The sequence below is a fragment of the Sminthopsis crassicaudata genome, chromosome 6, assembly GCF_048593235.1.
Source record: "Sminthopsis crassicaudata isolate SCR6 chromosome 6, ASM4859323v1, whole genome shotgun sequence".
NCBI lineage: Eukaryota > Metazoa > Chordata > Mammalia > Dasyuromorphia > Dasyuridae > Sminthopsis > Sminthopsis crassicaudata.
In genome coordinates, this window is record NC_133622.1 from 105,226,714 (window position 1) to 105,249,090 (window position 22,377).

The window sequence follows — 22,377 nt, forward strand, 5'->3', positions numbered from 1 at the left end:
ATTTATCTATATTTATCTATCTGTTTCTATCCTCTATCCATCTATTTTTATGTTTATCATCTATCTATCCATCATTCTCTCTTTCTATCCATCTCACCATCTCTATCCTCTACCTATCTCTCTGTTGTTCCATCTATCCATCCATCCGTCTATCTCTCTGTCTCTGCCTTTCTCTTTCTCTTTCATATCGTATCCTCACACTAAAACTTCCTGGAAGCATGGATTAGTATAATTATTTTGTAAGGAGATAAATGGGAAGAGAGATATTAAGTAACTTGCCTGACCTGTGTACTGAGTCAGCAGGAGTAAAGGCGTCAGCAGGGGAAAAGGAGAATTTAAAAGGCCTCATTTTGTGACTGAATGCCCTTTGCTTCTCGGGTTCTCAAATTTTTCTTGCTGTCCTGGCACCTCTGACCAAATTTCAAGATCCTCTTTCCATTTTCACAATGCAGCCTCCTGTTCAAAGACCAGTTTCTTCGTTTCACCCTTCCTTCCTCCCTCCCTGGTGCCATTTCCATTTGCTCTCCACAAATATTATCACCTTCTGCTCCTTTTCCATTAGAATTTAACAACACATTTGTGCATGTACTTATGTAGATATGGGGATATCTATTATACACACACACACACACCCATACACACACATATCTACACACAGAAAGTGAAACAATGTGAAGAAGTTTTTTGACTGGGTCATGTTGCACAATCAATGAAATGATAAGGAAGAGATAGTGAGACACAATGGAAAGGGAAATAGTTTGAAGGATTGGAGTTTGAGTCCCAACTTTGATACTTGCTAGCTGTATGACCTTAGGCAAATAACAACCTCTCTCAGCCTCATTTTTTCATCTAAGAAATGAGAATAATAACACCTGTGCTATTCACCTCACAGGGTTATCATAATAGAAATGGTAAAACTTGAAGCAATACATCAGTGTGAACAGTTCCTAGATGATGAATCTTCAAAGAGAATTAATTATGTATATCAAGAAGAGAGTTAATAGTATGAGCAATGGAAGTGAGTGAACAGGGAGACTTCTCAAAAAACATTTATTCCCTCTTCCAAATTGCTCAGGAAGTGAATGTGCTTTGAAGAGCAACATTTAAATATATAATAAATAAGCAGGTAAGTGTTGCAGTAGATAAAGAATGCTGGGGTCTGGAGTCAGTAAGACTTGAGTATAAATCTAGCCTCAGGTTTTTTGGGGGAGGATCTATGTTTTCTTTCGCAACATGACTTTTATGGAATTGTTTTGCATAACTTCACATGGTAGAAGGGGAGGGAAGGGAGAGAATCTGGAACTCAAAGTGATGAGGTTCTGAATGGTGGGTGTGATTGGCAGAAAAAAACTAGAACATTGATAAAATTATTCCCTAGGGCAGGCAGGAAGAAGGCTCTGAGAAGAGATCAATAGCTCTGGGGTCTCACCCTTTGTGGAGGTAATCCACTCTGAAATCCAAATTACATCAAGTCCCTGAGGGTTAATTTTCCATATAAATCTGCTTATGGCCCATGACTCCTTTGGGTCAGTCTGCTACCACTTATGCTCCCATGCCACGTGGTGTCTCTCCTTATTCCACCATGCCTTATGGTGTCTCTCTTCTCAACCCCACTTCTCCTAATTAACTAACTCTTTTAGGATGCTAAATCCCTTTTAGAGTTTAGCCTGCCAGCTAAGGGCATGCTTCAACCTCATGGGGTTCCCCTAAGGAACTTGTCCTTTCCATCATTATTAATCATCTGTTTTTATTATCAACTTATCTCTACTATATATAATTTATCTATATTTATCTATCTGTTTCTATCCTCTATCCATCTATTTTCTTTCTAAGTTCTCCCAACTCTATTTCATATTTACCATTCCTGGTGTCTATTGTATCTCTTCATTTTGTCTGAACCTCTTTTAAATAAACCTATCTTTTGCCAAAGAGAATAGACATTGTGAGTTTTTCAAATGTCCAAATCCCAACTTTTGGTTGCTTCTCCTTAAAATACATCACCTGGTTATCACATTATTTGCTACATCAGCCACATCAAAAGTTTTAAAAACAAATGTGAAAAACTGTATTTTATGTAATTTGGGAAAATAAAAATATTAAAACAGGAAAAAAAGAAATTCCATGAAATAAAAAAACTGGCCTCAGACACTTTGTAATCCCAAGCAAGTCACTAACCATCGTGTCTACCTCAGCTTCCTCATCTCTAAAATTTTTTGAATTAAATTACTAAATAATATTAAATAAGCTGACTTTATAACAAATAAAAAGATGAAAGTCAAATTAGCAGTATCAAAAAATTAAAAAAGAGAATTACAACAAATGTAGAACTGAAGTCTATTCATATACTTTCCCCAATTATATGCCAATAAAACCAATAGAAATAAAATACATAATGCCCAAACTAACAAACAAAAGGGAATTTAACAACCCAATTCCAGAGATAGAGAAATTAAGCCTTAATTGAACTTACAAAAGAAAAAAAAGTCAGATGAATTCCCAAGTGAGTTTTATCAAACGCTCAAAGAATTCATTGTTGCAAAAATAAATATGAAGGTAAATGAAGGTATCCTACAAAATCCCACCATGATATAGATAAGGTCTTGATACATCACACAGGGATAATCAAAAGTGAGAAAGAAAACTATAGACCAATATCTCTAAACTATAAGCAAAAAGACTAAAACAACATATCATAAAGATTATACATTACGACCAGGGGTTAGAGGGTTGGTTTAATATTAGGAAAACTACAAATTCAATGAATCATATTAATAATTTAAAAAATCAACAAAGATCACATCTTTTTTTAGTTAAAGCAAAAAAAATCTTTTTACAAAATATACCACCATTTCAGTTAAAAATTGTTAGAAAATAGAGGAATAAATGGACCTTTCATTTCCTTTCTAGCTTCAATTAATCTAAACTTTTCCCTTAAATCTGCTCCTTTTGATTTCCCAATTTAATTCAGTAAGTATTTTTTTTTAAGTGCCTACTCTATGCCAGGCAACTGTACAGGTTTCCAGGAATGTAAAGACAAAAAGAGGAGGAGGACCAAGAAGAGGAGGAAGAAGAGGAGGATGATGAAGGAAGATGGAGAAGGAGGAGGAGGAGGAAGAAAAGAAGTAATTCCTACCTTCAAGGAGTTTGTATTCTAATTTCATAATTACTACTTTATTTCATTATTATATTATTTGCTTAAAATGACAAATAATAACATATCTAAAGGAAAAATCTACTATTATTTGTAAAATACATATACCAGAATCCTTTCCAATGATTTCAGGGATAAAACAAGGATGTTCATTGTCACCCCTTCTATTTGACATTATACTGCATACATTATACTATATACAGAAATGCTGGCTATAGGAATAAGGCAAGAAAGAGATATCAAAAGAATAACCAGGTCAAGAGAAAACAAAATTATCACTTTTTTGCAAAAGACATGATGATATACTTAAAGGATCTACTAAAAATGAATTGAAGCAATAAATATCTTCAGTTACTTTATAAAATATAAAATAAATCCATAGAAATCATCAGAATATCTACATAGTACTACTAATAATAGTATAATCTAGTAAAGAGATAGAATAAGAAATCTCATTTAAAATTATTGCAGGAAGTACAAAATGTTTGGGGGCCAACTTTCCAAGACAAACATGAGAACTATATAAATAGAACTAAAATCAACTGTTTACAGAAATAAAGATGGACTTTAATAAATGGAAAAATATTAACTGCTCATGGATAGGATGTGGAAATATAATTTTTAAAATGAAAATACTACCTAAATTTATTTACTTTAAAGGGTTTATCCAACTACCAATAGAATTATAGAATTAAAAATAATAATAATAATAATGAAATTTATACTAAAAAGGTCAAGTACTGTTAAGAAAATAATGAAAAGAAATGTGGGGGAGGGAGGAAGAAAGGAGTCCAGCAATGCTAGATATCTCAAATTATACTACAAAGCAGTAGTCATTAAAACAATCTGGCACTTTATTTAAAAATAAAGAAATTCAGGGCAGCCAGGTAGAGCAGTGGATAGAGCACCAGCCCTGAAGTCAGGAGGACTTGAGTTCAAATTTGGCCTCAGATACTTAACATTTCCTAGCTGTGTGACCCTGGGCAAGTCACTTAACCCCACTGCCTCAGCAAAAATAAATAAATAAATAATTTCATCAATGGAACAGATTAGATACAGAACAGAAAGAATCAAATGGATGTAGTATCCTACAATTCTATTTTATAAACACAAAGAACTCAACTAATGGGATAATAAAGGTTATTTGACAAAAAATGCTGGAAAATCTGGACAGAAGAATAATTTAGAAAATTGGATTTAGACCAACAATTAACACCTAATATCAAAATAAGCTCCAAATGTATCTAACTTAGGTGTAAAAGGTCACATAAAAAACAAAATAGAAAAAAAAAACTACTAAATAGTTTAAAAATTCATGACCAAACATTGATAAGAAAAGAATACAGAAGACTAAATGAGATTTTGATTACATAAATTGAAATTTTTTTCAAAAACAAATTTAATAAAAATAACATTAAAAGGGAAGAGATTAATTGGGGAGAAAATCTTTGTAGCAAGTTTCTTTAATAAACAAATTTATAAGAAACAATCTTCCCTCTTGGATTAATGGTCTAAGGAGATGAAGACAGTTCTCAAGGAAAAAAATTCAGGCTTGCATTTAATTTCCAGTTATTGAACTAGGTTCAAGGTTTTTCCCTTTTTCTATTTCCTCACCGATAAATCAACTGGTATGGGAAACCCTGGCAAATGGGTAGATTCCTGATCATTGTGTTTACTCAGACAAATCTGGGAAAATGAATTCTACCTTTTGTTAGACAAGTGATATGGAAATTGATAAATCTCTTTAACCAAGATTTGAGTTCTCGATGTCATGTACCTCAAGAGCTCTCACTATAACAAAACCCACCTCTCATTGTAATATTCATTTTCTCATTAATTGCTAACAAACAGAGTTGACTGCCATCCTTAGGAATACCTACTCTTCCAAGGGCATATAAATTGTAAACTCACCACCATGAAAGATTTTTGGCATTTGAAAGTGCCATTATTAATAACATGCCAGTCTTATAATAAAATGATTAAATTACCCACAAAGTACATCTCTTAAACTTTTTAAAAGTCACAAAACTGTTCCAAGTCATTAATTAGATTAATTTATTAAAAATTTAGTACAAATTACAACAATTCTGAGATTCCCTCTCACACCCATCAGAATAGTAAAGATGACAGAAAAAAGGGAAATGAGACTTGTTGGAGAGACTATGAGAAAACACTGCACTGTTGGTGGATTTGTAAATGGATACAACCATTCTGTAAAGTGATTTACGATCACATACAAAAAGTTACTGAACAGTAAATGCATGCCCTTTGACTCAGTTATAGCCCAAAAGAGATCAAAAAAAGAAGAAAAAGATTCTATTGCTACAAAAATATTTATAGCATCTCTTTTTGTGATGTCAAAAACCTGAAAATTAAGAGGCTGCTCATTAATTGAGGATTGGCTAAATAATCAGACTATAAGAAATGAGGAAATGGATTATTTTAAAAAGACTTGAAAAGATTTGTATGACCTGATATAGAGTAAAGGAAGTAGAACCAGAAAAATGAGAAGAATTAGAACAATTTAAATAATAACAACAGTACTGTAAAAACACAACTCTAAAAGCTATAATAATTATGATTACTCCAATGATCCTCCATCATTCTAGAGGACTAGTGATGAAATGTAATCCTTAAGAGAGAGGTAATAGATTTAAGGTACAGAATGAGACATCTTTTTTGTACTTTTAGGAAATTTGTTTTGCTTAACTATATGTATTTCTTCCAATTTTTTTTTCTTTTTTAAAAAAAATTGGGTCATTTTGTGAGTGGGAAAGATTTTTCTAGGGAGATGGGGGAATGTGACACAATAGCAAATGTTGTATGTCTTCAGGTCATTATACTATGTTTTTATTTAGCTATTTTACTTTGGTTATTATAAGAAACCTCTCACAATCTGGGAATAATCTGTAAATGTAACCTAAAAACAAAATAATAATAAAATTTTTAAAAAATTGTTTCCCCTGGAGAATTTACATCTTTACTTTCTCATTATCCACTTATCTGCATCTCAAATCACAGTAAGTAGAGCACCAAACCTGGAATCAGGAAGAAATGACTTCAAATCTGGCTTTAGAAGCTTGTGTGATCCTAGGCAAGTCATTTAAACCTATTTGCCTCAGTCTTATCAACTGTAAAATGAGCTAAAGAAAGAAATGGCCAACCATTCGAATACCTTTGTTAAGAAAACCCTAACTGGGATCATGAAGAGTCAAAGACAATTGAACAACCACAATCCATCACTATACTGAAATTACTCTCTCAGTGATATCTTAATCATCATACTGTCATCATCTTCACTTTCCTTGAGGTCTCTGTAGCAACTGACACAGTTAACCACTTCCCCTGGTTTCTGAAACACCCCATTCTCCAGGTTCTTGCCTTAGTGCTTTCAACCCTAATGTTTCATTTGCTAGCTCTTCATCTTTCCAACCCTGCAAGATTTCATCCTCAGCTCTCAACTTCTCTCTGTATAATCTCTTCTTTGGCAATCTCATTCACGTCCATGTCATCAACTATCACCTCCATGCGGATGACCTCAAGATCTTTGCCTTTTAGTCCTAAACTCTTTCCCTAGCTTGAACAATATAAGCTTCCCCTGCTCCTCTTTTTGACCTCACAATTCAATTCAATGAACATTTTTAAGGTGCCTACTATTGTCTATCCACTATGGTAAGATGCTAAGGCAATAAAGACAAGGGGGAAAAAAAGGAGCTCTCTTCCCTAGCATTACCACTCATTATTCAATCTCCCAAGACCAAAACCTCATTCATTGTTAGTCTGGACTTTTACCTCTCCCTCACCTCTCACCTCTAAATAACAACCAAGTCCTAACAGATTGATCTCCATAATATCTCCTATAAGTCATCTCCTAGTTATTCCCATCACAAAGAATGGGCTCACTTAGATCACTGAAAGGAGAGTCTTAATAAGTCTTTCTGCCCATACTTTTCTCCACTTCCAATCTAATCCTCTTGACTTACCTTCCTCATGAGTGTTGTTGATTTGTTTTTCAATTGTGTCCAGCTTTTCATGAACCCATTTGGAGTTTTCTTGGTAAAGATACTCGAGTGGTTTATCATTTCCTTCTCCAGCTCATTTCACAAATAAGGAAACTAAGGCAAGCAGGTTAAATAACTTGCACAGGATCATACACCTAGTAAGTGCCTGAGGCAGGATTTGAACTCATTCAGAGGAGTTTTCCTGAATCCACCTAGCTACCTCATTACAAGTATTTCAGAACATATCACTTCTCTGCTCAAAAGTTATTTGTGGCTCCTTGATGTCTACTAGTCAACATTTTTAGCCTCTCCTTCACATAGTTCACATCCAAGAAAAAGAAGATTTATCACTATATTTGCTATATATTCTTATACTTTTATGTCTCTATGTTTTGGTTCATGCTGATATTTATTCCTGGAATAGCCTTTCTCCCTTTTCTTATACAAGTTATATTCTTCTCCTGTCTTTAAAGTCCAATCCAAATGTCACTTTCTCCAAGAAGCTTCCTCTGATTTCTCTAATTGATAATTATTTCTCTCAAAACTCACACTATTCTTTTGACTATGTAATAATTTTCTTCAATGATGTCAAAAAGTAGGATCATGACATGTAATCATGACACCAGTAATGACAACGTTCACAATGTTGTGCTTAATAAATATTAGTTGAATTGAACTCTGGAATTCTCCTTCAAAATGAGTTTATTTCACTTTCTATCACTTTGTTCCAATCATTCCCACAGTGACAAAAATAGGGAGCACTGTAAAAAGTATAATTTGAGAGAGCTAAGAAATAGAATTATACCATTTGTATCACCTTAGACAAATCATTTAATCTTTCTAGGGTAGCATTTGTAAAGTGAGGATGTCGGGCAAATGATTTCAAAGGTCCCTCCTAGCTTAATTATCCTACAATGATAATATTTGTGGAAATATTTATATATACTATCAAAACAGACAAATACAAAGGAGAGAAAAGAGCAATCCCATTTTATAACCAAGCTCTAAAAAACTAAGAATTTTTATGATGAACTTTTCCTTCTTATATCATATCCTTCAGATGACTTTAGTCTCTTTTTTCTTTCCCCTGAGGCAATTGGGGTTAAGTGGCTTGCCCAGGATCACATAGCTAGGAAGAATGAAGAGTCTGAGACCACATTTGAACTCAGGTCCTCCTGACTTCAGGCTGGTTGGTGCTCTAACCACTGCACCACGTAGCTGCCCTGACTTTAGTCTCATTTAAAAACACTGCCTTGTTCTCTCTAAATGACTTTTAGCTTCAAGGAAATAAATTATTAAATATTCTCAGCGACATTATCACTTAGGAGGACAGAATGTAGAGACTTTTTAAAATAAACTTTTGCTTGATATACATTGATGGTACAATGGATAGACCATACACCTTGGGAGATGAGAAGCCCTGGGTTTGAATCCTGTCTCTGGGACCATGGGCACTCATTTAACTTCTCAGGGTTCCCCCAAACCTAAGTCTAAAAAGCTTCAAAACAGATGCTATTCTGCATTGGCAGCAGAAACTTTCTTAAAAGGCATTCCCTATGCCAATGAAATCATAGGTTCAATCCCCAAAACAAATATATATATATATATATATATATATATATATATATATATATATATATATATATATATATATGTATGTATATGCATATTATATAGTAAGGTATACACATATAAACACTTAGTCACAGTGTTTATAAGGGCTCCTATTTGCCTTATCTTCTCACTGCCTGCATCCCTTTTTCTATGATGTTTGATTAACAGGCATTAGTCTGAGACATTTTGCCTCCAAAAAAAAAAAAAAAGACTATCTAGCCCTACCCAGAAGAAAACAACTGAAACAGTTTATATAAAACTGCCTACACTGCCTTACAGGTCAGCAAATAACTATGTTTCTTTCATTTAAGAGGCTTCTCCTTTGCATCATAGATGCCTCCTATTTTCTAGCAGTTTGATTATATCACCCAGTAAATAAAAGTTGATGGATATTCTTTTATGGTGCTTACTTTACCACAACATTAGCGATTAGGCAATAGATCATTTCTCTGCAGAGTTTAAAATAAATGTTTGTTGAACTGAATTCATATCCACACACTCCCTGCACTTCCTGAGGCTTCCATCTTTGCTCACTTTGGTGCCTGTGTCTGAACTATTTCTTGTTGCCATGTGCCATGCCAGCTAAAGTTCTTAAGATTCAACTCAAATACCATCTATTCCAAGAAGCCTTCCCTGATCCCCACAATCAATAGTGACCTTGTTATACAATCCTTAAAGAACTTTGTTTCCACCAGTTCAACATACAAAACCTAAATTATTATGTATCAAGATTAAGATGCATGTTTCTTGTCTTCTTACATGACAGTATGTTCCATGAGGGGTGAGATTATTTATGTTTCCTAAATTTCATATGTCCCAAAGTGCAAAGTCCCTTTGTCATCCATGGTAGGAGTTAAACACGATTGTTAAGGAGATTTCTTAAGAATAGATAGGTATCCTTGAATGAATGGATGAAAAAGCATTTATTAGGTGCTTACCATATACCAAGCACTGAAAATAAAAATAGAAAAAGGAGATATGCAAGCAGCTTCACTGACCACATAGGCCTGGATGGGTACCTAGCTGTCTGATACCAGGATAAATCCCCTTTAACAATGATAATTAACTTGAACTCATTGTTCAATGATTGACAGATTCTCACCTTTTCATTTCTACCCAATCTCTATAATTCTGGTTGTCAGAATCATTGCCATTGTTTGAATCCTGTTTTCTATCTCCTACTGACTGTTCCCTTTTGTCTATCCCTCTCAACCCAACTCCCATTCTTAAGCTATCAAACCCTTCCACTGTGCTATGCTAACAAACCGTATTTCATTTTAAACCTTGCCTTTTTCCTTCCCTCAATTGCAGACTTTTGCTGTATGATATCAACTGGACTCTCACTGTGTCAAAGCAATCTTTTTACATGTCTTTAATCAATTCACTTTCCAATTTATCTCAGTGACTTTTCCCAAGCTTTTCATCTCTCATCAAACCTCTCCCAACTTCCCCACCCTCACGTTCTTAGTAGATAACTGTCTCATATTTCACTGGAAAAAAAAAAAAAAAAACTGAGGCCATTAGCTGAGAGCTTCCTTTTCCTTCTCCCCTGCTCCTCAGATGCCTTCTGCCATTTTTTCCTCCTTTACTATTGATTCACATTAAGAGGAGGTGCTTTCATCTTGCCAAGGCAAAGCCCTGTACACGAACAAATGCACAAATGATTCCATCCCATATTGTCTTTTCTACTCTGCTTCTTCCCACTTACCAGCTATTTTCTCACTAATCTTCAACTGTTCCCTATCTCCCAGCTATTTCCCTATTAACTACAAACAAGCCCGTTTCCTCTATCCTCCAAAAAAAAAAAAAAAAAAAAAAAAGCCAAACAAAAACCCCACCTCACTTAATCCAACCATGGATCCCATATCTTTCCTTCCTTTTGTGCCTAAAGTCCTTCACAAGTCCATCTACAATAAGTTCCTCCATTTCCCTTTCTCTTACTTTCTTCTGCATACTCTTAGCAGTCTGATTTTTGACCACATCATTCAACTGAACTCCTTGCTCCAAAGTTGCTAAAAATCTTTTACTGGATCTTTATCCAAGTCATACCCAGTAACCATGGAGGTTCCCAAAGACTCTGTCCTGGGTCCTCTTCTCTTTCCCCTCTATATTATTTCATTTGGTGACCTCATCAGCTCCCACAGCTTCCATGGGCTTCTTGATGCTTCTGGAGGTTCTTTCTCACTCTAGAGCTAAGAGTTCCCAACTAAGAATTGGGAAGATCAAGAACTTTAATGCCACCTTTAACATATATTAGCTGAGTGACCCTGACCATATTTCACTTAGCTTCCAATTCCCCCAAGTAATTCTCTAAAACTAAGTTGTAAAGTAGGTGATTATTGAATTGGGAAAAAGAAATTCTTCATTAAGAGCTCTTTATATCAATGCAATCACTGGCCCAGTTAAAATAATTCCCCCCCCCCAAAGGTCTGATCACTGTTGTCATTTCCCACAACACACACATAAAAACAAAAACAAAACAAAACAAAAACAAAAACAAAAAAAACAAAAACAAAAAAACAAACCAGCGTCTTTGGACTCTGTCCCTGGGTCCCCAGGCTCTTATAGGTGCCCTTTCATTTTATCTTGCTCAGAACCAGGTCACTTCACTTTCTGGTCATCTTTACAATAGATTTCCTCCCCCATTCTTTTCTACCTCCTCCTTTATGTGTTATTCCTCATTAGAATGCAAGTTCTTTGAAGGCAGGGATTGTCTTGCTTGTATTTGTATCCCTAGGGGTAAGCACAGTAACTGGGACAAAGCAAATGCTTAAGAAGACAACTGTTTATTATTATAAATAATTCTCTCTCTCTCTCTCTCTCTCTCTCTCTCTCTCTCTCTCTCTCTCTCTCTCTCTCTCTCTGTCATTTTCTATCTGTGGTCTATCTTTCCAATTCTAGTTATCATTTTTTCTATCCATATATCCATTTCTATCTCCATGTTTTTCTATGTATCTATCTTACTATATATCTATCTCCCTACCAATAATAAACTAGTTATGGCCTCAAGACTCATTTAAAGCAGAAATAATATCCTGTGAACAGGTATCCATCCCTCTCCCACCAACATAAAGTCCATAGTAAGAGGCACAGTGGTATAGTTTTCCATTTTTCTTTCCATTGTATGATTTTTTAATAATTCTTTATATCACATCTCCCCACCTCCCATTTATTCTGCCAGGCAGTTTGCAAGCTCAGATTAGAGACCATACTAGAGATAGGCTCCACTGGAATTGACTAAGGGCTTGCTCATTAGTCCACATGATAATCTTACTTCTGAAGTAAGGGCTTCTTAACCCATTCTTAAATGAGTGGAACATTGGCTGTTTCTTTGGGATGTGAAATTTATATCATTTTCATAGTTGTGTTCTCAAATGGAAATGTCACATTGGGGTGGGTCAGGAGAGGGAAGCAAAAAAGACAGAATACCTTTGTAATAACATAGTCACAGTTCTTTCCATGAGGATGGAGAAAACAATTGAATAAAACTTTCCTCCTATATAATTCTATGGGCCAATTCCTACACTTATGTGACAATTCCAGAGAGAATTAGAAAAAGGCTTAATCTATTATTACAAAGTGGCATTTAAGGAATGACATGAAGAAAAGTAGAGCTGAAAATCATGGAAATACCCTACTGGATTTCTGACATTATGTGCTACCTCCTCCCCTCTGTCTGTTAAACAGCTTAGTTAGCACCTTTTTAATGACATATTTCTCTTTCTCTCTCTCTCTCTCTCTCTCTCTCTCTCTCTCTCTCTCTCTCTCTCTCAATTACTTTGTATATGCTTTTGTATTTATTTATTTATCTGTGCACACTGGACATTTTTCAGGAGAATACAAGCTTTTTGAGGACAGAAATTACTTTATTTTTGTCATCACATTTTTAGAACCATGCCTGCTAGCACAAGTAGGCACTTAGTAAGTGTTAACTGTTTTTTTTGTTTGTTTTGTTTTTTGTTTTTTAATTGAATGCAGTAATAATAAAAACAGGGTTTCTTTGCCTACCTACTCTCAGAAAATTCTTATTACCTACAAATCATCCATAGGGGGCTGATGTGACTGTTGTTTCTATCAGGAATGTTGTGGTACCCAAGTCTCATGTTTGAAAGGAAAAATAATCTAAATACTAGTAGCTTTGAAGAGGTCAGGCAGAATTAAGATCATTTATCTATGTGGACCAAAGAGAAATTCACCACTTGATGCTGCTGATGGCTCTAGGAAATCACCATCAAGTGATGGGATTTTTTGTTCAGCCCAAGAAGGAGTTTTCTTCTAACATTCCATCCCAAGAAAACTTACCTGCATAGGAAGAGATAGGGGAAATCTGCAGCGGGTACAGTTCACTCATACTGACGGGCTGTTCATCACTTTCCGTTGTCACCTCAACAACCTGGCATATGTCAGGTGGGTTAGTGACAATGACTTGGTCCTCGATGTTGCTGTCAAGATGTGACTGTCCTACAACTTCAAAGAAAAGATATATCATTCATTGGCCCAGCTAAGTTTGTCTGTTTGTTGAAAGCTCCTGAACTTTAGTGAAAACATTCCATCTAAAAGACCTCTCTCCAGACCAAGCGCAGCTATCCTGGAATAGTGAAACAATCAATATATCTGCAATCTACTGTGAAGCCAGAAAGGGCATCCAGAGCTTTCAGGTGAAGCTTTCAAAGCAGTGGCTCATAATCTCCCAATCCCCAAGAGCCAGGCTGCTTCTGCATGGCAATGAGGAAATGAGCAAAACATGTAGTCAGAAAAACAATTTAAATCCCAGCTCTGCCATGTGTCATAGAATAATAGGTCTATAAACAAAAAAGACCTCAGAGGCTGCTGAATCCATCCCCTTCATTTTATAGCTGAGGAAACTGAAGCAACTTGCTTATGATCAAGAAAGTACTAAGCGTCAGAGGTAATATTTGAAGCCAGTTACTGTGGACTCCAAGTCAGTTCTGTTTCTACTATACCACTATGTTGAGAAGTTATATAATCTCTCTAGGCCTCAGCCCTCCAAGATCTGATTGCCTATTTTCTACACTTGTACCACCATTTTAAAGATCACTGCCATTGTGCTTTATGACCCACCTCTCCCTCCCATCATAGATATCTATTTGCACTTATCTTAGGCACTCAGGTGTTAGTTTGTTCTACAGTTACCTGGGTTTGTGTCATGTCTTCCCCGGCCTCCTTTGGACTATAAGCTACATAAGGGCTGGGTTTGTTTCTTATCTAAATTTTGTATTTCCCCAGTGCCTAGTCAATCAATAAACATTTATTAAGCATGTACCATGTGTCAAACACTGTGCAAATCTCTGAGAAAACAAAGTCAGTTCTTACCCTCAAGAAGTTCACAAACATTATAATTGTGGGAAGAAGGAGGGGGAAACAATACAGAAAAGATGCTGACAAAGGATGGGTGAGGGTAAGGGAAGGGATGGAAGGCATCATCATTGGGCATGATGAAGTTTTGTCGCTAGATAGGTTATGATGAGCTACCTGGCCTGAGCCTCCTGTTCTCTATGCAGCAGGCACTAAGTAAACATCATGGAACCAAACTATTGAAGTGTATTTGATAAGATGAAAAAAATCCCCATGTGTCTATAGTAAATTAGTATAAATATAATAACAATGAGTGTAAGATTCACTCACTCCCCCTTAACTCTCCCCCTCTTCCCTTCCACTATAAAGCTTGTTCTCACCTCTTTTATGAGTGATAATTGACTCCATTCTACCTCAAACAGCCAAAGTTTAAACAAGGATATTATATCCTATATTTGTAAATACAGGACTTTTAACTTGATTGGTGGGGTAGATATTATCTCCAACTTAGAACTTCAAAAACTGAAGGAAAGAACAAAGAGATGACTTGAACACAGTTACAGAGTTAATTAATTTTGGAGCTGGAACTAAAGTCCAGATCTCCAGATTCTCAATTAGTTCAAGTGTTCTTTCCATGAGATATCATCTAAATAGTCTTTCATTCATTCATTCAGTAACATTTATTGAGTGCTAATAGTGCCAGGCACTATACTAAGTGCTGAGAATACAAAAAGACAAAAGACAGTTCTTGTCCTCAAGGAACTTACAATCTAATGCGAAAGAAATATATAAATGAATATATATATATGAAGCAAGCTACATAATAAATAGGAAGTAATTAAAAGAAGGAAAAAGATTAATAAAGATTGGGAAAGGCTTCCAGAAGAAGTTGGGGTTTTTGTTGGGAATTGTAGAAAACCAAGAAGGTCAATAGTTGGGTTGGAGGAGGAGAGTGTTTCAGGCAGAGAGGATGTGAGGGAAACTGAATGTACAGGTGAAGGAATAATGTGTATGAAGACTGGAAAAGGAGGAGGGGACTAGATATGAAGGGCTCTGAATGTCAAACACAGCATTCTGTATTTGTTCCTGTAGCCAACAGAGAACCACAACAGTTTAATGGGTGGAAGGATATGGGGTGTATTTGACCTAACAGACCAGTGGGAGACTAAGTAGCCTAGGCAGAAATAGAAAGAGTTAATCTAATATATAAGTATTTGTTGAGGAAGGCTCTGTGTACTTTACGGCTTCATGTATCGGAATAAACAACAAAGTTATAGCTAAAGCTTGGTCAGGAGCCAGTAGGGAGAGGGAAATACCTATGTTGCCTCAAGGCAGGGGAAGGGGCAAAATGACTTGGGCACTGTTAGGCACGGGGCATAATATTGTAATAATATTGCATTTTAAATGTTTTCACAAACCCTCTCCTCACAACCATGTCAGTGCTATGGGTATTTTGCATTCAACTGATTCAGTCATGTCCAAATCTTCATGACCCATTGGGGTTTTCTTGGCAAAGTCACTGGAGTAGTTGGCCATTTTCTTCTCCAGCTCATTTACGGATGAGGAAACTGACCTCAGACACTTATTAGTTAAGTGACCCTGAGCAAGTGTCTGAAGCCACATTTGAATTCAGGAAGATGAGGCTTCCTGGCTTCAGGCCCAGAATTTTAAAGATTGTGGGAATTATCACCTCCACTTTAAAGATGAGGAAACTCAGTCAAGTAGGGATTAGAGTCTAGGCTTTCTAAATCCAAAGATCTAGAATTGAATAGGATAGATGTACTTTCATCAAGATTTATTTGGCCAAAGAAAAAAGGAAAAGGCAGGGGATAAGAGCGGAAAACAATCCCAGAATGCTACAACCCCAAAGACAGCTTAGCACTGGGGGGGGGGGGGGGGGGAGGGATTTCCTCACTAGAGATGGTTTTATGCTATATGTTCACTTTTTATAATTGTATCCCTGGACCTTCAGTAGGTACTTATATAGTAAGTGATTAATAAATGTTTATTGATTGATTTGAGAGGAAGAAATAAGGAGAAAGAAGCTAGTGAAGGTAGCCTACTTGGAAAATTCTCTTATAATTCCTACCACTTTAATAATTCGGGTATTCTTTTTTTCTCCTTCCTATGTCCCCACCACAAACCCTCTCAATCTAAATAATGAAGATGATGTCTAACAAATTCTCTTAGACTTGGAGTCTCTTAGACTTGATGTATTCAACCAGGTTCTCTGGAAGAAATTTCTAGCAGGAAGAATTCAAGGGAATCATGTGAGAGGCATATTGAAATATAGTATAAACATTTCACTTTAACCAAATCAACTAGTTTTAAATGCTGCCTGATCCACATAAACTCAAGTTCCTTTCTGTTTGATTCTCAGAAGTTCTAATAACAACAGGATACAAATATTTGCATTATCAGGTTTGCCTTCTTAATGACAACAGTCCAAGCCTGTAATGTCCTCTTATTCCTCTCCTTATATTCAAATCCTATCCATATCATTGGGGCTCACTTAAAATGCCTTTCCTAATGCTTACTGTCTGTTGCTGCTGTTATTGTTGCTCAATCATTTGGTTGTGTACAAATCTTTGTGACCCATTGACTGTACTGTCCATGGGGTTTTCTTGGTAAAGACACTGAAGTGGTTTGCCATTTCATGCTTCAGTGGATTAAAGCAAACAAAAGGTTTAAGGTTGGGCAGGATCACACATCTAAGAAGTATCTTAGTTCAAATTTGAATTTAGTGTCTTCCTGACTCCAGGTCCAGTGTTCTATTTAGTAAGCCAATAGCTGACTCCTTATTATCTATACCAAAGCTTCTCAAACTGAGTCACAACTCCATATGGGATTAAGTATCTGAATGAGGAGAGTAAGGGGTGAAAAATTTGGATAAAAGGTATCAAAGATTTTGCCAAGATTTAATTCTTTATGTAAAAATAAGCAAGCACATCCACCCTATTAGTATGCAAATTTGCTTTCATCTTTAATAAATAGTAAAATTACATGTATACCAAAGAATTGTTTTAAAATAAATTTAAGATTTATTATCAGGAAATATTTGAGTTATATACCTGGGGTCACATAAAATTTCTTGGATAAAAAGGGGTCAAGAGTGTAAAGAATGGATTAAGATTGATTAAGTGAGGTTGAGTGGTTAAGTGTTAAAAGATTAAGAGTTTTAGGGAAGGATTCTGGGAAAATGGTGAAGTAGGTTGACAAATTTCAGGATCTCACCAGATTCCCCCTCTCCCCCCAAAAAAAACACCAAAAAACAAATTTGAGCCTCAGAACAAACATTGGTAAAAAAAAAAAAAATCATGAAGATATGGGGCAGAACAGAGATCCTCCTGGTACAACCCAATAAGATCTGAAGAAAGACCTCCAGGCCGATATAAAACCATGTGGAATGCAAACACCTCCCAGCTAGCTCAGCAGCATCACCAAGTAGGGATCCCTCACACTCGTTGTATGACTGGAGCCTCAGCAGAAACGACAGAAACTTTCACCTCGTGGACTGTTTGTAGAGTTGAGGTTAGAGTCTGGGAAGACCAAGTGAACCTCAGCTGATTAAGGAACTTACAATCTAATAGTGTAGGACTTTTCTTTCCCATGAAACTAAGCCTTTCCCCTCTAATCCTAATCAAGTTTTATATGCCTGTGGCTTTATAAGCATTGTTCAATGAATGGATGAAGTATCCAAGAACTATCACAGTCCTTTCATTTCAGAGTTGGTATTATAGTGGACCACAGAGAAGTATGATAGTTGAAGATGCTGCCTGAGCCTTAGAGATCTAGCATTTTGTTTCTTATTAAGTGTTTCCAGAGCTTAAAAGACTATGCTTGAAAGACTAAGCATATGGGAGGTAATTACTTCAATTTAGTTTCCTCATCTGCAATAGTGACAAGGCCCAGCACCTCAGGGGCCAGATTGAGAAAAAATGTGTTTTGTGATTTTTAGCTTATAGTCTGGCTACCTAATAACAACTTCCATTTAATCTCTTGGAGGTTAGTTACTCGAAGACTGCGTGCTACTTCACATACACACCCTTGATGGACACATCTTCCTTTTCTTTGCTGATGCAGCTTTTGGAATACTTCCCAATTATATGTCAACAAACCAGAAAAGATGAGTCAGATTTTCTCAGTGCTTATGCTGTTCTAGCCTGTATTTTCAGCTCTTTTAGAAGGGGGATTAATTCCTTCATCTTTACTATCACAAAGTATTTGTAACGCACACCACTGGGCTGGCTAGTGTAGGAGGTGAGGGAACTAAATGTGGCTCTTCTATCCTTTAAAATAACATAGATGTGAACATACATAAAAATAGAGGAAGCTACATGGGGGAGTGGATAGAACCCTAGGGTTGGACACTTTACTGCCATCTACCTCAGTTTCCTCAACTTAAAACGAAAAGAATAGCATCTCCCTTGCAAGATTGTTGTGAAAATAAAATGAGATAATGTTTATAAAGTGCTTAGCATAGTGCCTGGCACATAACAGGCACTTAATAAATCCTACTTTTAAATCCTTCCTTCCTTCTACCCTCTCTTCCCTTCCTTCTTTCTTCCCTGCTTTTCTTTTTTTTTCTTTCTTTTCTTCCTTCCTTCTTTCTCATACTGTTACATAAATACCTAAAGAAGCATTAAAGAATAAAGAGAGAAGCTGAAAAACAAAATCAAAAAACTTCCACCACAAAGTCTTAAGCTGCTGGTTTATTATGCTAAAGTATATTTAAGGAATTAAGAGAAGGTCATTTAAAACAACAACCACCACCCTGAATTCCTCTGAAAGCTTGTTCTCTTCCCCTCACATAAAATTGCTAGTGTTTCACCTTCTTGAGATTCTGGGCTCCATTATAGCAATTTCTTTTCTGACATTATAAAAAAGGTATTGCAAGGTTTAGAAAAGCCAGAGTGAATTTCAAGAAAGGCAAAATCACAGGTTTTCACAACCTATGCAGAAAAAAAAATATTGTTGATATGAATGAAACCTCTGAAAAGTTACTCAGAAGAAATCATAATGATTCACATTTATATGGACCTAGTAGATATTCTCTCATTTCCCTCTTCTGTTTCCCTAGCTTCTTTCAACCCCAGCTAAAATTTCTTTTTCTACAAGAAGCATTTCTTGATCCCCTTTAATGATAGTATCCCCAGCTTATCCTGTATATGATATGCTTGTACATAGTTGTTTTCATGTTGTCTCCCCATTAAACAGTAAGCTCCTTGAGGGTAGAGATTGTCTTTTACCTTTCTTTTAGTGCTTGGCACAGAATAGATGCTTAATAAAGGTCTACTCATTGTTGTTGTCTGTTCTCAAAGACATCACTATGTGGGAGTCAAGATATAGTGCATCAGGTGTCTGATCAGACCAATGAGCTTGGAATACTCTACCACAAATTGGGTGCAAATACTCCAATATGAACATCTGATTTGTACATCTCACATTTTTTTCAAGCTAATGCAATTTTGCTTCACTCATAGAACACAGCACCTTCTTTGATGTGGGAATGCCATGTTGAGCGGTCCTATGTAAGCATCTCCTAATGTCACAGAATCAATTCCAGAGTTCTTCAGAGACACATTCAGAGTGTCCTTGTATCACCTTCTGTGACCACCAAGTAAGCACCTGCTTTGTAAGAATACTGTTCTACAAGACTACTTGACTACTTTGATTCCAAAATACTTTCCACAATTACAAAACAGGTAGTTTGAGGGATGTTACCCCAAATGTTCAGTAAGCAATGGGCTCTTGAACATAAAGCTATTAAGTATGGGAAACACGTGTCTTGATAAAATGGGCTAAATTGGGTTATCATTGAGTCAGTTCTTAACATTCTGTGATTCCAATTATAGGATTCAGTCTACTTTACCAAAAAGTCTCCAACCCTCACTAAGTAAATTTCTAAAAGAATAACTTTTTTTTTTTTTTCTTTCTGAGACTGGGGTTAAGTGACTTGCCCAGGGTCACACCTAGGAAGTGTTAAGTGTCTGAGACCATATTTGAACTCGGGTCCTCCTGAATTCAAGGCTGGTGCTCTATCCACTGCGCCACCTAGCTGCCCCAAGAATAACTTATTTTATTAGCAGTAGTTGATTTTACATGATAACTATCATCTTGTAAAGATCTGTAACATTTGCTACCACTTACAACTAGATCATCAGTCATTATGTTCTCGCCAAGCACCCTACACTCCATCATGGTCCTAATAAAGTATATTTAAATGGAGCAGTGATCACAATGAGCCCTTCCAAAATGCAAATCACAATCCATTGGGGATTGCCCAACCATGTCTTCCTACAAGTTCATCACTAAGCATTCATTCAATGTGCTAGAGATCCATTTTTTTTTCTCCTGACATTATGAGCACATAGTCTATATTTTGATTTCTTAGAATCAGTGGACAGTACTAAGTAGCTCCTCAAAATTAGTAGAGCTGAAAACTTTCTTTTTTTACATTCAAGCAAAGTTGGAAAACTTTGGATTTCTATTCTGCTATCCAATATTGTTTTTGAAAGCATCCACAGGAATTTCTAAACTAAAACTATGACTGTTCAAAAAATATCATTTGAAATGTAATTCACTGAAGGGACCAATAATTACTGAGGAACTTGAGATTTGAATTTTTTCTTTTTAACTGCTTTTCTAATACTATGGAGAATATGCTTCTCTGTCTACATAGTGTTCCCCATTGCAATGAATATGTTTTCAAGACTTGGGTTTGGGTTTACAGATGTAGTCTATGGCATATATTCAGCTCTAATATCTTTCCTGAGTTCCAGTTCTGAATTTTGAACTGTTTGCTTGACAATTCTACCTGGATAAGCATATCAAATGAAATATTTCTAAATAGAATTCATTCTCTTTCCCCTATTAGCACCATCCTACTCATTCATTTTTATTGAGGGCACCACCATTCTTCCAGGCACAAAATACCGCATCACTGGGAGTCACTTGATTCTCCATTCTCACTTACATTTGTTGTAGGGATAAGATAAAAAGGAGATAATATTATTGGCAACACCCTACCTCAGAGGATTATTGTGAGGAAGGAACTTCACACATTCTCTAAATGTCTACTGTTATTATTTAAAGATTAATTTATCATTTTTGGCAAAAATAACTTCTTAAAATAAATTAAACTTCACTCACTGAGTTCCTAGTTTATCAAGAATGATACAGCAACGTAAGGCTGAAAATGTGCACTTTATCTCTAAGACCAGGCTTTCTGCTCAAAGTCAATCCTTCCAATGAATTTCTCATCAGTTGTAAACAGATAGAAATGAAATATTAGTGAAAGAGAGAGGGGGAGCTCTAAATATCTCAGCTCTCACAAATCACAGCAGTATGATGCTTTAATGGTCAGGATGAGAGATTACTCTGGGGAACTGGGGATCCCTATGGGAAAAAAGGAAAATAATTAGGGGGATGGGCAAGAGACAAAATCCATTTGCCCAATTGTGTTCAGGAATGGTTATGCTCCCCCCCCATTCAAAATCTTTCCACAGGTTATGCCTTTGATTAAAGACATTTGTTCTAGAGTTACAATGCTGACTGAGTTCTAAAGTGCTAGTTAATTAAATTTTCATCCCTGGAAGGTCAAATGTGAGAAAGGAATCCACAATTGACCTTGTCTTCTCTTGTGAGATCAGGTTTTCCATATTGAGGAGAGGGCAGAACTAATTCCAGTAGTTCAGCAAATTCCCATTTCTCAATGAAATAACTTGATACCTTAGAGGTTTAAGTAGCTTGTCAAAGATCATACAACTACTATGAGAAAGAACTCAAAGGGAATCCTAATAATTACTAGCTAACAAATTCTGATATAGAATTCAAATTGGCATTATTTGGTTGGTAGAAAAGGAATATTGTATGAAGGCCATTTAGCCAGCCTAGAAAATTCAGACAGAATCAAAAATAAATCCCAGGGTTCTATCAGCTTCACATATAATCAATGGATATTTCTTTTTTTTTTTTCCATTTCAACCAGCAAATTCAACAAATATTAATTTCCTACTATGCACATGGCTCTATGATAAGTATTGAGGATATGAAAATGAGTTAGGAGACTAAGAATTATTGATTCCTAGCTTCAACATTTAACTTGTCTATGACTTGATTTGCTTACTTATAAAATGAGCTTAATAATATTTTCGCTACTGATTTCGCAGGGTTTTTTATGAAGTATATCCTCTGTTCATCTAAAGTTTTACATAGATTTTATAAACCTAAAGTTTCATATAAAACTATATATATATATGGATGTGTGTATATATTAAAGTTTTATATAGATGC

The 22,377-nt window shown here is 35.8% G+C and overlaps 1 protein-coding gene across 5 annotated transcripts in view; it reads right to left on the reverse strand.

Moving 5' to 3' along the window:
• The window catches only part of IRF2 (interferon regulatory factor 2), a 126,569-nt gene that overhangs the window by 7,068 nt on the left and 97,124 nt on the right, over positions 1-22,377 (reverse strand). For 3 of the 5 annotated variants that reach the window (XM_074273497.1, XM_074273496.1, XM_074273498.1), the window contains one exon: positions 13,069-13,233. In XM_074273497.1, coding sequence (XP_074129598.1) covers positions 13,069-13,233 — 165 coding nt within the window. The remainder of the gene's footprint in view (positions 1-13,068; positions 13,234-22,377) is intronic. The other 2 variants (XM_074273499.1, XM_074273500.1) reach the window with 1 other exon arrangement.